At 40.7% G+C, this 16323-nt stretch overlaps 1 protein-coding gene across 1 annotated transcript in view; it reads left to right on the top strand.

Moving 5' to 3' along the window:
* Positions 1 to 6664, top strand: part of LOC119732904 (serine/threonine-protein kinase SIK2-like) — a 37631-nt gene extending 30967 nt beyond the window's left edge. The window contains exons 6-8 of the mRNA XM_038206490.1: positions 2227 to 2350; positions 2734 to 2951; positions 3733 to 6664. Of these exons, the coding sequence (XP_038062418.1) occupies positions 2227 to 2350; positions 2734 to 2951; positions 3733 to 5469 (2079 nt within the window). The 3' untranslated portion in view covers positions 5470 to 6664. The remainder of the gene's footprint in view (positions 1 to 2226; positions 2351 to 2733; positions 2952 to 3732) is intronic.
* The last annotated feature ends 9659 nt before the right edge of the window (positions 6665 to 16323 follow it).

The following is a 16323-nucleotide window of genomic DNA, read 5'->3' as shown; positions in this document are numbered from 1 at the left end:
AAGAGTTATTTCACAGGGAGTTTAGTCCCATTACTATCTGTAAACCAAGTGTGCTTTTCAGCAATAATTTTGTCAGTTACTTTTTGGATAGCTGCAAATGATACACTCTACATTTAAACTCTGCCTTAAAGCACATGTAGGCCCTATAGGATCATTTATTGCTTTTCAAGCAACTTGTTTGTTTTCTTATAATAACACAATTCAAAGAAAAATGTTCAAAACCTAACATGTTGAATCCGCTCAATGGCATCACACTTTTTGTGAAAACGGTGAAAAGCCATGCACAACCTTTTGATCACGAAACACGATGTTGCTTAGTTATAGTAGGCCTACTCTTTATTTCCAAAAATCAGTCAATTGACTGATCATTGGAATACATTTCTTGTAAATGATAGTAAGCCAGACGGAATAATATATACGGGGTGTTTACTACCAGTACGATCTTTAATCCAAGTAAGCTTTTTGATAATAATTCGGTACAGGTACAAATGTAGGTTACTTTTGAGATAAATTCAAATGATCCTATATGCCTTGAAATTGGTGTTGGACCTAATTCATAGAACTACATGTAATAACCAAGAATTCAGCAAGAATCGGCAGAGAACCATGCGGGCACATCAATGTCAATGGCCATGCATGCAACTTTTCCTCGGATCAGCTGATTTCCTCTTCTTTGACCTCCCATGGGTATCACTGAAAAAAAGAAAAACACTGTACAAAGTCTTGGAAAGATTTTAATTTCCTCTTTTTTGTGACTTTCCAGTTGCATGCCTGCAATGGCATGACATTAAGTAAAGCAAACAGTCTCTGCTCTTAGTAAATTTCTGTGTTCAGCGCGGAATACGCCTCCGGAGATCCAGGGACGAGGGAATGAGAAAATTGACAACAATGTCAAAAATCCTGGAGAGTATTGTCTGTCATGTAGCTTTGCAGTGAAATGCATTGATCGCCAAGGGTGTAATTTAAATGACAGCGGCACCATGATTTCAAAATGCACTACCACGTATTGAACGGGAGGCAGCCAGGGCCATAGAACATGCAGGGCGCAAGTTTTGTCAGACGGGAAAATATGTCATGTCATTCATGTTCACAATGTTGTGATCGCTCTGAACAGCTGCATTGTAAACTGGAGTGATACTGACCTACATTTACCGGTACATCTGCACGTGAATGTACACACAGTCGTGTTTTACCACACTCTCGAGGACAATGCTCTGTGTTTCCCTTTGTCCCTATAATATAATACTCTCCCATAGACTAAGCACACACACTCAAGATTGAGGACTGTTTTCAACAAAAGATGAATGCTCGAGGACAACAAGGAATCTGTTGTTCTCCCTTTGTCTGTCTGTCTGTCCTCAGGGTGTACGTACTTCATGTAAATTGATCTACATCGTATTGCTGTGTTATGTGAGAAGGGAACATTAGAATGTACAATGCACATAGACACTTTCCAAGGCAGCCATCTTGAAGGTGCAGTGCTATGGTTTGCAGGGATAATGCACTTTAAATCATGTCAACAGTTTAAACGTAATATCAGACCTACATGTACATGTACGTGGACTTCATGTATTTGAATTCCCTAAGGAACACTTACATATTTGTACATGATCCTTCTACTTTTTTTTTAGCTTATACTTGCTTCTGTTTTGCAGTTGTTCATTGCAAATACATGTAGTTGGTCCCACACTCAAAATCTGTCTGTAGATTGTCGTTTTGAGTCAAGCCATAACTTACGCGGTAATCTAAGGTCACATTAGTCATGTCGTAGCGACTAAAAATTGACTATTTTACAGAGAAATTGTGATAATTGTGGAACCTTGATGAGGTGGAGCCTTGTCAAAGTTGAAATTAGAAACTCAAAGCTAACGAACTGCTATTTTGCCCGTGCCAGGATTTTTAGTGTTGCTGCACCTCTTCGAAGAAAGTCCGACAAATCTACATGTGTATTTTCAAAATGGTGGGCGGATGTGTTTGGTGACCGAACAGAAATTACACACACAAACGGCCATTATATTATCCTCATCCAAAATATTCAAATTTTTAAAAACGTTGCTCATCAGCTACACCAAGTTGTGAAATGTGAAACTCGAAAGTTAGCTTATTGTGTAGCTGAGTACCAATATGTCCCATAATCCCATGCGTTGCATAGGTTACGCATTGTTTTGTGAAATCGGCTGCTGAACTTTTCTCAACTTTTCTCAACTCTTACCCTTCTTTCTACAGAGTCTGGGTGTTGTCCTGTACGTGCTTGTGTGCGGCGCTCTGCCATTTGACGCTAACACGCTGCCCCAGCTGAAGGAGAGAGTTTTGGCGGGAAGATTTAGAATACCGTTCTTCATGTCAACAGGTCAGGAAAAACCAACATTTATCGTGTCAGTATCGAGTGATATTTTGTAATGCTTATACAGCGCTTTCCATCGCATCAATAATGTCAAAGGGCTTTACAATTACATGTACATGTATTCCCTTGATCCGGCCAAGAAACCACATGGCAGCTGATATCTGCGCACTGTCAGTCCTCTACCCTCACAGGTGCCCATTTGTACTCCTGGGTGGAGAGAGACAATTGTAGTTAAGTGTCTTGCCCAAGGGCACAAACACCGTGTTCCCGGCAGGGTTCGAACTGATTTGACTGTGTCTTGTGATTTGCTCTAGTTTGTTTCTGCTTCTCAATTATTCCAAAGCCAGGCTTTGAAAAACCCTATCTTTATCTCGAACATTGGGTTTCAGAATGCGAGCAGCTGATCCGTAAGATGCTGGTCATTGATCCGGCAAAGCGCTACACCATCGAGCAGATCAAGAACCACAAATGGATGCAGATGGAGGGCGGGGAGCCGTCGCCAGTCACAAGCCCAGTCTCAGATATCCCAAAACCCGTCGGGGAATTCAATGAACAAGCACTGCGGCTCATGCAAAGCCTGGGCATCGACCAGCAACGGACAATAGAGGTAATAGCCAATGGGCTCCGTGCATAAACCACAGAGGGGGCTATGTAACCTGGGACAATTAGCTGGTTCTCGTGCTCCAACCCTTTATACAGGGTGGCCCCAAAAAAACCAGAATGGCATACTTCCACTACCTTGAAACTCAAACCAGACTCAAACCAATGGATGGAGAAGCTTTTTAGAAGAAATATGATACCAAGATCTCCTGATTCGGTTCAGTAGTTTTTGCTGCAGAGCCTATTATGTGGAGCACACCTCTTTCATCTTTCATAACAATTAATCCCTCTTAGGTTTAGTAATTCATCTGGACAAAATGACTCCCGACTTGTTGCACAAAATAGGCTCTACAACAAAAAATACTGGACCGAATCGGGCGATCGTGTTATCAGTTTTCTTTTAACAGAATTCCCCATGTATTGGTATAGATTGTTTGAGTCTCGGGGTAGCGGGAATATGCCGTTCTGGTTTTTGGGCTGCCCTGTATAATCTCTGCACAGCAGCATGTGCACGTATGTGGCAAGATGGCCCTCGAATGATCCTCCACTATAGATAGTTTGCATTGCAGCCATATTTGAGGTGTGTGCTTTTGTTCAACAGGGATACGCATGAGTAGACCTCTTGTGCATTCATTGTTAATAAAATAACATAACAAAACACTCCTCCAAGATGGCTGCTGAATGCAATCAGTCTATTGGCACTCCATGTCAGTGCACTGTTGAAGGGGTTTCTTGTGCTCAAAAAATGCTTCATTATTTTTTGATCTTGTTTTGTTTTGTTTTTTCAGTCATTGCGAAGAGATGCGTATGATCACTACACTGCTATCTACTACCTCCTGGTGGAGAGACTCAAACTCCATCGATGCAGCTTTCCCGTCGAGGGTCGAGTGGACAGCCGGTCCCGGCGACCCAGTTCCATTTCTGACCACGCCATTCTGCGGACTCAGGTCATTGGAACGGGGTCCCACATGCCGCACGTTGTGCCCGGGTCGCAACAGAGCCGGAGTCCAATCAGGCAGCATTCGTTAGGGAGTCACCCTACGCAGCAGCAGCAGCAGCAGCAGATCCTGGGCTTTAGACCGGTTCAGCCAGCACCGCAGCCGACTGGAGTGAAACCTGAAGCCGCACACGCCGCGCTTCAACGGAAACGCAAGGAACCTATCATGCAGCAGTCGCCGTGTATATTCAACGAGGGGGATGTGGTTAGCGTGCCGCAAGTCGTCAGCGGCACTCTGTTAGAACCTCTGCCTCGTATGACTTTTAGAAAGGTGAGGTCCATGTCCCCGAACCACATGGTTGTGACGTCCATTGACGAGGGCGTTGAAGTCGACATGCCAGAGAGCGAAGGCGAGATGGACAAAACGCCAACTGAGCAGCTGATGGCCCAGCGCAGGCACACACTGGGTGAGACGTTTGAGCTCCCACCCAGCATGGAGCCGACACTCTCGGACTTTGGCATCGAGCCTCAGGACCTCTCAGCCTCGTTTGATTCTCAGGAAGAGATGGAAATTGCGCAAATATCGCAGGGTTTTGCTCAGGGTTTGGGACAGGGGATGTTCCAGCTGGGTTCAGGAAGCCAGTGCAATTCGCCTGACTTGTCTCCGACGGTACAAGAGCAGCATGTGATCGGGGGCCAGCCTGTTAATCAAGGAATGACGGAGACGCTATTACGGACTGGCAGTCAATCCCCAACGAGCTTCAGGGAAGGCCGCCGCGCCTCGGACGGTCTCCTTCTACAGGAATCCTTCAACCGCCAGCACAAGAATTTGCCGCGCACCCAAGGCATGAGTGAGCTACATGCTAGGTTAGATCAGCAGCAAGGCAGCGATTTCACAGACTGCAAGATAATTGCAGAGCATGCCAAACAGCAGCAAATGCAGCAGCATCATCAGCAGCAACAGACTCGCCTGCTGCAGCACATGGACTCGGTGCAGTCGACAGACAGCGGTTCGTATTCGCAGTGTCAGGTGGGGCAACAGCCTGTCACATGGCGCCGGTTCCCAGCACAGGTCCAACAGAACCAGCGGCAGAACCACTTCCAGGCCATGAAACAAACCATGCACACGGAGCCAGCGCAGGGCACCGGTTGCAGCTTTGATGAGCTATCCCGAGGTGTCACGCCAGCCCGCAGCCTACAGCACCACCTCATGCAGCAACGACTCATGCAGAAGCGACAGCAGCTACACAAGCAGTCTCAACTCAGTCAGCAGTTCCAGCAGCTGCATCTTGAACGCCAGCCAAGTTTTGACGGCCGGCCACCACCTCCGAATCGGGCCGATTCCTACAAACAAGCGCAGCAACACCCTGTACTTCCACAATTCTCCATGAAAGAGGAGCCCATTCGCAGTGTCACTCCACCTGGGACGTTCTCCCAAGAGTCCAGTCACCATAGCAACCGGGATGCCTCCAAACTTCATTTTGGTCTGCCAATGACGCATCATAGCTTTGACAACTCACAGTTTGAGTGTATGGATACTTCCGAAGGACCCACTAACCAATCAGGTTTTTCATACACACCATGCTAATTTGCCATAGCAACCAACAAACAAAACTTGCCAAATGTTTCTAAAAAAATGCATCTCTCTGTAAAATCTCATGCTAAAGTATCCATTTTGAAACGGATATATCACTTTTATGACGTAATTTAGTGATGGAGTTTTGAAACAAATTTGTACTAACAAACAATAAACGATGGGGAAAAAAGGCAAAAAAACATGTAGATTTGGGTCGATTTGTTTTTATACAGGTGTGTATTCACAAAAAGCTTGCAAAATAAAAATTGTTCATGGTTTGGTTGCGTTTCTGCTCAAAATTAGCTTCCACAAGTGTACATTGATAACACTTCAACATGTGTGAGACCTTTAACAAGGAATGTCAAAAAATTTGCAGCAACGTATTCAGTGCTGAGAGTCGATTGTGTGTGCCCATCTGGGTCAAAATTTGTGTCATTTGAAAGTACATGGAAGAAACAACAGCTGTGTAATCTATAGACCAATTCACACACAGTTGAAATGGCTGTTCAGTTGTAGGATAAATTCACAGTATTTTCACTAAAATATTTTCAGTATTCTTAGGCAAATGTCGATTGCACCAACTGATTTAGCTGTGATGATACATGTAAGTCTGAGTAAAAGGACAAGCCTAAACAATTTTTGTAACATTCAGGAAAACAGCTGTGAATTGTATGAAGTTTGCTGATCTTTCTTGACTTATTACCTACACAGCATTGTCTTGCTACAGATGAGCGCACAATAAAGGCGCAGCCATTTTGCATAGCAGTTCACCACTAGGTATGGTAGCATTTAGCAAAGTGTTTGGATGAAAGTGTCAACGTGCTTGCACACTGAAGCAGACTTCCCATCATGCACTGCTTCTTTCCGCGAAACGTGTTAATACCTGTGAAAGACAATGTGGTGGACGTCATATGCCTTAAATTGACCTTTTATTGATTTTTTTTCAAAGCACTTGTGTGACCATCATTTTTCCGATGGCAAATTGTACAAGTATGTTGTCATAGAAACACGCCAACAGTGTGAATGTGTAGACATCCGTGAAGTGGTGTATATTTTAACATGCCACAAATTGACACATTGTTTTTTTTTATTTGCAAATGTTACCAGTGCCGTACTGAGTTTTGTAACATTGTTTTAACCAATCACAGTGTGTGTGAAAATAGGTACATTTACCAATTTTTTACGATTGGATTTTCGTAATGAAATTGTCTTTTGAAGAGAATGATTGGTACGTAAACCTGTCAATCATTCATTACGCTTCTTCCTCAGCACGTATCAATCCTGCACTGGTACCGGTATCTGCCATCCCAAGCAGGCACTGTATGTAGGATAATCTTGGACGTCTTGGACGCCGTTGTCATAGAGAGCATATGTTTTAGCTGGTTCCCCATGCAGGCGAGCGAAGTATGTTGCAGATGTACGCCGTGCACATATATGTAGACCCCTTTAACCAGTTCGCGTCGGATGACGTGTATACATGCAAAGGTTTTGCGGTATTCAGAACGGATGACAGATAAACATGCAATGAGTGAGGCCCAAAATATCTGTCAGTGACCCGCTCGCAGCGAGCGAGGCCGGAAAAATCAGGGTGTGCTACTCACAGATGACATCCATGACAGCCTGAACCCGTCTGGGATCGAGGTTCGTGAAAAACAATCCCGCGCCTGGGTCCGATCACTGTCAAAATATTCCCGGCGTGAACTGGTTAACCCTTAGTCACTGTATGTAGCACCTGAAACAGTCCTGCGCATTAATCGCTGTAGCGTCTGAAACTGCCTCAACACTCTGGTTTTATTGATTTTTCAGTGAAGAAATACATTGTAATACAGTGAAGTCCAGGTGCTAATGGATATAGGTTACAAAGGGAGAGTTGGGGGAGACCGCTGGGAGGGTGCTTTCCAATGCATTGCTGAAGACACTTCACGCCGACACGAAAATGCCACCGGTTTAAGCACGTTCAGAATATTTTTAGTTGTGCATACTTTAGTCATGGTTTGCCCTTCCCATGAGGCTTTCAGAAGAGGCCACAAAGCACCCTCTATTGTGTGTGCACGGAGTCCATACATTACAGCTAGTTGGAGACATGTAATCTCATGCTTTGTACATTTCGAGTCGCGGTAGGTTGGCTTTATTTCATCAGTATACAAATAATGAATGTTGATGAGTGCAATGGTAAGAATAATCTCATGAGGTAACATTGCACGAATATGAAACATTCATTATTTGTTTTATGAAACGCCTGAATATATCCTCATAAGTAAACTGATTGGTAACTTTGACAGTGGTACTACTAATGTACAGCAGAGCTGTGTGAAAGCACAGCCAATAGTGTGACTGTGCAATTGAAGTTCTATTTACCATAGAATGGAACTTCTATTTTTGCCGTGCAGCTGCGCCGTGGGAATAATTCAATGACACGTGATCAACAACCCACCAATCAGACGATTGGGGTTTTTTCAGGCGTTGTATAATTTTGAAGAACTCATGTCCAGAGGATAAAGACAGGTTCATACCGAAGTCTTCACGGGAATGTGCACGCAAAGGGAATGTGAATGCAATTCACATGTTGTTGCACAAAATACTGGTAGCAAAATCTACCAGAGCTGAATTTATTCAACTTAAGTGAGTTTGTGAAATCGATATTTTCACATTTGCTTCTGCACTGAGTTCCATCCATTCTTTGGTTTAGAATTCAGTTCAGTAAAGCTGTATGTTTAGTTAGGTTAAGTTATGTTAAGTTCAATTTTAATTCAAATTTGACACAACTCTTACATGTTACGGTATTGTACATGTTTTATTCTTACTTGTTGCTTTTACGTATTATCGACACAATCATTGCAACTCACAGGGGCTTGCAAATACTGAACAGAAAGTGAAATTTTAACAACTGTATAATTCTTATGAAAGAAGCTACAATGTAATATTGGGAATAGGTTTAACCAGTTCGCGCCGGGATTATTTTTACAGGAACGGAACGAGGCGCGGGATTTTTTTTTCACTTGACCTCAAACCAGGCGGGTTGCAGCCATCACCCTCAGGCAGCACACTCATATTTCCGGCCTCGCCCGCTGCGAGCGGGTCGCTGACAGACATTTTTGGCCTCGCTCCCTGCATGTTTATCCGTCATCCGTTCCGAATACCGCAAAACCTTCACGTGTATACACGTCATCCGGCACGAACTGGTTAAGTTATTGACCGATCCACCAAGCCCAGCCTCTGCCCACATGGGCAACGTATACGTGTCTTCCTGTTAAACGTGTAACTCTGCATATGCAGGTGTTCACGTTTTTATGTATGTGCAGGCATGTCGGACTTGTGCACGCGTGTCAAATATTATGCACCACTGGTCAAAATATCATGGCTGAGCTTTAGTGGATCGTTCTTATTGCCAGTTATTGTTGAGCACATGATACCATTCTCACTTGGCACGCAAAACAATGTCTCCTGCTTGGACTGCTACCATGCATCAACACATTATGTAGATACCAATGCAAACAATAGAAACAACCGTCCTTCAAGTTGTTGGCAATTTGGCAGCAAGCCAGGTGACCTTTCGGTGACCTCTGACCTTTCAGTGTGACCGTTTGGTGTGAACTGTAAGCGTAAACTGAGGCATGCTTCAAACGCAGGAAATTGGTCTATTTTTTTTATTCTGAGTATTTGTACTAAAATAAGTTAGTCGCAGAGAGTGCAGTTCATTTGAAAATAAAATGACTGAAGTTTGACAAAATTTTGATGAAAAGCAACTCAATTTTAAAACAAAGAAAAGTAATAAAGATGTATACATGTAATTTTTAAATTGCACCTACGTTGCCGAGAGTGACGTAATATATTTATTTCCAGTGTAGCTTAATAGCACATTGCCATGGAAAATTCTTCCAATTGTTGGAAAAAATACGGGCACATGTATTATAATCTTGTACTGTGAATGTGATGAAAAAACTTGTATATTTTTGCAAAAAAAAAAGAAGACAAACCAAGTTTGATTGATTAAAATTATGCATATTGATTTTAAATGTCTGACAATTGTATGTGATGCCCATGGTTAAATTATTTATGATTGAATCAATTTGATGAAAAAAAGAAATAGTTTTTCAGTAAAGCGGTCAAAGTGGTTGAAAACGTCAACCTTTTCCCCAGTGTTTATAATGAGTTTTTATGATTGACAGGTGGTTCAACCTCTATCCTTTGGATTCGCTTTTATTTCTTTGAAACTGTTTTTCAAATAGTCCTTGTTTTATGTAATTTCCCTCCGAATCCAATTTGATTACATATCAAATTTCCTTTAAAAAAAGGAAAATGCGTTGGGCCTCATTTTGTTACTAATTCTGTACTGAATACTTTTCAATTTTAAATTCTGTACAACTCCGACATCTTTTTAAAACTTGCAATAATCCAGTATCATAAGAAAAGTACATGTGTAATACTCGATCCAAATTTTGAAACTCTAAATTGAAATGATTGAAAAAGTTACAGCTCAATTGAACATAATTGTGATAGAAATCATTTCCAGGAACAAGGTTGGTGAGGTTGATGCAGTTGTTATGAGAAAACTGGGAAAGAGGTTGATGTTTGCAGATGTTATGAGACAACACGCCATTGGATAACCATCAGCCAATCAGGCTCCTTGGTGCATGTTCCTCCAAGAGGCTAAGGGTGAAAGGTCACATTAATTTTGTTCAGGCTGGTTTCATACATTACCAAATGTTAATTCAATGCCATTTTGACGTCATTAAACGTCTGCAGTGAAATTTGCCAGGATAAATCTGTGTTCACAAATTTACACTTTGTCCATTTTTTGTTGGACGGCAAAAATGGGGAAATCACAAATGATCTTTCTTTTGTACAAATGCGGCTTTTTTGGCCAGGAATTTTGGGCGACTGTGTCTGGAATTTTTGCAGAGTTAGTTTGTGGGCTTTTCCCTGGGAAAGAAATCCGATTGGTTTATCGTCCATACTGTGAGAATTATAGTTGATATATTTTTATAATGTAAATTAACGGACATTAAAACACTGCGTTGAATTTTGCCTAGCCAAGCATGTGTTACTGTGACAAATGTAATGATGGTTGGTGCTTTGAGGAACGTGGCTGAAAAAAAAACTAGTAGGTAACTTGGTCAGAAATCGAACCCATGACACGTAGTTAGGTAGTGCAGATGCCTCTGGCAGTGTTGTAGAGTCAATCACAAGTCCAGTCACAAGTACATGTAAAACACAAGTCAATTAACTTGTCCGGTCATATATTTTTAGCAACAGATATGAAGAATAACGGAATATTTTGCCTTCGTCACAACTGACCTATCGCCGTTCGCAGTTTCGTTTGTCTCAGATTTTGCGCATTCCGCGTCCATTTGTATATCATGTAATTGGACAATAATTTACAAGCTGTGTTGACGCGATGTTAAAACGCGATTCTACCGCGATAGGTCAATTCATTTGAATACACTGCAAAAAATGTGCTTAGCAATTAAACACTTTTCTAAACACTTTCTTGTTCTTGCTATCAGTTTGTAAACATGTTTAAATACAAATGTACTAAGCATGTTTAGAGTAAGGATGGATAGTGTTTAGCCATTGAACATTTGAGGTTTAGGAATTGGACACATGTTTACAAAGTGATAGCAAGGTTGTGTTTAATTACAGTGTAGCTTTGCCACAGTTCATTAGAATGTGCAGGGATGAGCCGATGAGGTTGTCAACTTAAGTCTGAAAATAGGATGAAAGGTCTGAGAGATGTATTGCTTTCAATACGGATAATGTCTTTCTCTCAGATTAAAAAGTCTGATTTCATATGAAAGTCTAAAAAATCTCATGCCTGAGAATGTGACATGGGACTTGTGGGGCTTGTGATGAACTCGACTGCTCATTTTAGTGTTGGTCTTTAAAACAGAAACTGCCGGAAAATCTCAAGTTCAAGCATCGTGTAGTGAGCCAAGTACCGGTATTATAACACCGGTGTGCAGCCTGTAGAGGCATGGTAACTCATGTTGGTCGAGTTTATACATTATTGCATCCAATTGTTGTTTATGTGTGTGCAGCTGCTCCAAAACATGGCCTAGCTCTGTCTTCTTGAAAGTTAAAGAAAGCCATTGTAGCATTTATGACTTTGTGAATTCATTTTTAAATCACAGAGATCATGCGTTCAAAAAAGTGATTTTTGTTTAAGTATTCACAGTTTGCACATCATGAATTTGTGAACAATACTTCAGCACCACAGGACTGCTTATAATGAAGATGTAGTAATAATTTTAAGAAGTGATTAAGCCATGTGTTTAATTATCTGTGTGAATAATTTTAAAACGGCCAAGTCTTTTGTCTTGGGCTGTGGATTGGGGAAAAAATTGAAATGTGTAACATATATAAATATACATGGGCTGGCCCATGATATGTATCAGTTGGAGAAATATTGTGATGGTTTTAGTTCCTATGGTCATTCGTGATGTCATTCTGTCATAGCATTATGGGATAGGACGTTCGGTCAACTCTGTGTTTAGGATCTAGAGCTGCTAGATGTCTGTGGAATATTAAGGACATAATGGGAAGGGATGAAAAAGTATACATTGTTCTCATCTTTGGCATGTACAATTTAAAAACCAAAGGAAAAAAAAAAGGTTCTCAGTTGGGGAGCTGTGTTCAAATACCATGGTAATTACTCCTCATTCCCTAGTGTAGAATACTTGGGTACCATCTGGATGCATATATTTAGAATTCATGTGTGTGTTCTTGGAACCAACTTGACTAGGGCTGTCCATTTACGAATAATTAGTATTCGATTACTCGAAACTTGATTTCACCAAATATTCGAATATTCGAAACTTGCCAAAGAAGTTTTACACGCGCCAGCTGACTGCGTGCCGCACCTGTGAAAGGTTGCACGTATGTAAGCGCGTTGGTCAAAATTTGCGTGTGGCAATTGATATTGGGCCACTGGAGTGTTTTGAAGTAAGTATTTTACAACTCTCAAGGGCCTTAACCCAGCTGTTAGGAGGACAAAAAAGTTACCATAAAGGTAAAAGTTACCTTTAAGGTAAAAGTTACCATCGACAAAAAGTGGCATCTGCTAATAAAGCGCCTCAACTTTGCAATTAAAATAACATCACGGGCGTGTGTCTACACGTGCATATTATTTTTTCTCCTCGAATATTTGAACTGGCAAAAAGCTATTCGATTATTCTGTTGGTCGAATATTCAAACATTCGGTAAAATCGGGACAGCCCTAAACTTGATGGAATATATTTTAAGCAAGCACTCTTACTAGTTAAAATCAGTCAACAGACAAAAGCAGGAAAGTTGTGGGCACACAGCTGTTGTATCAATCACATACAGTCAAAACACAGCTGTATCAAGTTGCATAAACAGTCACAGCCAGTCAATCCCACTTTGTGTAGGCTGGGAGCTCTTAATTGTTGAAAACAGTCACTTGATTAATTTTGACTGAAAGGGCTACTTGGTACAGAATGTATACTGCATAGGAGGGTTAAATATAGATCTTTGATCACTGTGCTCTCTATAGCTTTACTAAAAAAAAAAGGGAAAAACCAAGAAATGGTCCAGTATTGATAATTAGTGAACCTGTATTGAAATAACTGGAAATTAAAGAATGTTACTTATAATGTATGGATCAAACACGTAATCACAAGGTGGGAAACAAATTAAACCACGTGGCCTGAAAAATAAAATTATTTACAATTGCACTGTTTCACATGATGACAAGAAATATTGAGTCAAATCTACCCATTAGATAGTCGTTTATAATACAAAACAATTTTTTTTTGCAGGGGAAAGACATGAGCAAATTTGATGTTTTTTTTAATTTGCCTCAGAAGAATTTTTTAACCGTATTTCATAGCCAACTGAAGCATACACATGGAGTAAGGAAAGCACATGAACAGATTGTTGGTCAAGTCTCGATAAATTACTTACAGAAAAACTCTTTAAAAATTTCGATTACGCATGTATTCACCACTGTTTCAAAATCTTTGTTAGATATATGTTTTCTTATTATTGTTTTCTGTAAACCTTTCACTGCGTAAACTTTCATTCCCCATCAACATTCATCTCTGGCCTTTACTGTGCAATAATTAATTCTCTCTTAATGAGCTGCCCTTTTTGCTTTTCTTTTAACTCAAAATGTTGGTGAGAATATATATATTCTCTGACTGCTCTGGTGTCCGAATACTGGTCTTATTGGCACTATATGATGTGGAGTCCGAGTACCAGTCAGTGTTCACTCATTCGACATTCAGATCCATCTGAAAATTACTTCCCAGTAAAGCACCCACATTCCTAGAGTGGGCGTTGCTTAGCAACCACATGCAAAAAAAATATGGCCACCCATTGATGTCATTCGTTGCCACGGCGACATACCTGATGTGTCAAGATGAATATTAAGGGTGAAGTAGGGACGTACGTGTACAGCAGCTGTTCAGGGAATCAGGAGAAAAAAATGTGAGATAATGACCAATTTGTGTCAATCTGACTTGGTTGCCACGGCGACGTGAAATTCTTGAATTCAAGATGTGGATGAGACTCTGGTTAAAAATTGTAGTGGGAGAGATTTAAATGCAACTCAAATTCAATATAAATAATACCAAAATTTGTGTTAATATTATTCGAAGAAAGAAAATAAGAGTGTGTTTTACATACGTACACTTTAAAGTATAACACATGTAAAGTTTTAAATAATAACTGACTGAAGAAAAATGGTGTTTATTCTCAGTTGACAGATATTTGGAAATTGTTCAATTTGTTGCCTAAATATGGAGTAATTCAGCTCCTACTTTTCGATAGTGCTGTGTTTCACTGCATAACGCATTATGAACATAATTTTCTGAAGTAATGTATACATGTACATTGTGTATAATGTATTATGGAGGCATACAATAATGCATATTATATTATGCACAAGATGTCAAGCCAATATATATAAAGCTGGAATCTTCCATATACAGGAGTTATTTCTAATGGAGTTTTGAAAGCTATTTTCTAAACAGTATGAAGTACTCGCAAATATTGCTGATGATTACTAGCCCTATACCTGTCATGACAATGGAGCGATCCAAAAATTTGAGTTTGGGTCTTATTCCTGCCTCTGTCTACCATTGCTGGCAAAAGGGAGCAGACTAATATGTTAATTGTAATGGGCAATTCCATTGTACACAGGGGTCCTGTTTAATGTTTTAGAGATGTAAAAAGTTTGTACATGGTACTTAAATTAAAGAGAAGTTGTTCCAACTGCCATTTGATGTTCGTGAAAACTTGTTTTTCTGGGCGTGGTTGATTTTTGTGCGACTCATGTTTTCCCATGATGATGTCTAGCCAAATTAAGGATTTTTGACTTTAAAGAGTTTTTCTTTAATGATCCTGGTCACTTCTTTGTGGATTTTGGGGATAGGAACCAGTCTACTCGAAGAGTACTTAATTTTTGTCGGGCCGCAAATAATTCAAAATTTGCAAAGTAATTCTTCAACTCATTCGGAATAAAAAGTTCTTCAGGAGGAAACTCAATTTGCTAAGATAACTGAAAATTGAGTGCCAAAACTATTTTGAAAATATGCCAAATCAAGAAAATCGACTAGCTCAATGAAATAATTAAATGTTCAACACTTCTGCAGTACTGCACATAATCTGGTACCCAATCCTTATTTCCTATACATTGTTTCCACAATCATGCCACCAGACTACATTATCATGGTCCCTCTTTCATAAATGTTTGGTCTTATTCTTCATATTTTTAATCATCCGACTTCACTTTCTAGTGACACTGGAGAATATTGAAGTCTGCCGGGGTAGTCCAGTTGGCCTGCCTTTGTTTTGCATGTCTTCTATACTTCAAATCTCAAGTCTGAATAAACAGCAAGCAAAAACCTAAAACAAGATTCAACAGTTCAGTTTAAAAGTTGTGACTTTATTACCACAATGTAATTACATGTTGCAACTCCTTACGTACCAATATATTGGTACGTGCATATAGATATATTGGTGCGTGCATATTGCAATAAGCACGCACAGTTTTATAGTAATGGTAAAAAGGCAGATATACAGTGTAACGCCGCTATACCGAACACCGCTACACCAAACATTCGGCTATACCGAACATCATCCTTGGCTCCCGGACGGTTTTAATGTACAAAACGTACCGAACGTTGTTGTTGACAATAGTCCGCAGATTAACAAAAAACATACCGGTTGTACATGTATATGTATTAAACACTTTTGGGGCCACTTTTAATTCCCGAACATCCAACTACCCATAGTTACATCGTGTTTGAATGTTGAAGAGCGATAGATGGCTATTATTTTCCCAAGGAATAAAAGGGAAAACCACCCGTTGCTTATGTTTTGTGACAACTCCTCGTGCGGCGGCGGGATGTGAGAAATGCCAGTTCAGTGACTTCACTGTTGGTCAAAAGAGAGGGTACCGGCGGTTCAAAATCGCTATACCGAACGATCGTTATTAAGAAGACTTTCTGTGGATCCCTCGATGTTCGTTATTGCGGCGTTCCACTGTACCAGAGGTTTAGCTACACTTTGATTGCATTATTTAAGACCAAAAAAGAGTCCCGACATAGGGTTGACGCAGATGATCCCGAGTACCATTTTCAGGTTTGCAGCATTGCCTACATCATGATGTTGGGCTTTATCCCTGGCTACATGGCACTTCAGTTTATGTCTTCTGACTAGCACCCCTTGAACACAAAATCCTGACAAACTCGGAGACCACCTACATAGGGCTGGATAGCTCGGGCCCGTTCTAGATGCCTTGCTACTTCTGCCCTGAACTTAATGTTGAAATGAGTGCAGCAATAGCTTGTCTACAGCACTGCAGTACTCTAAACGCCGAATGTAATAGTAAAACTTTAACGT

This window comes from Patiria miniata, unplaced genomic scaffold, assembly GCF_015706575.1.
Source record: "Patiria miniata isolate m_02_andy unplaced genomic scaffold, ASM1570657v1 HiC_scaffold_25, whole genome shotgun sequence".
Lineage (NCBI taxonomy): Eukaryota > Metazoa > Echinodermata > Asteroidea > Valvatida > Asterinidae > Patiria > Patiria miniata.
Note: the sequence above shows the minus strand (reverse complement) of the source record. Positions and strands in the feature narration are given on the sequence as shown.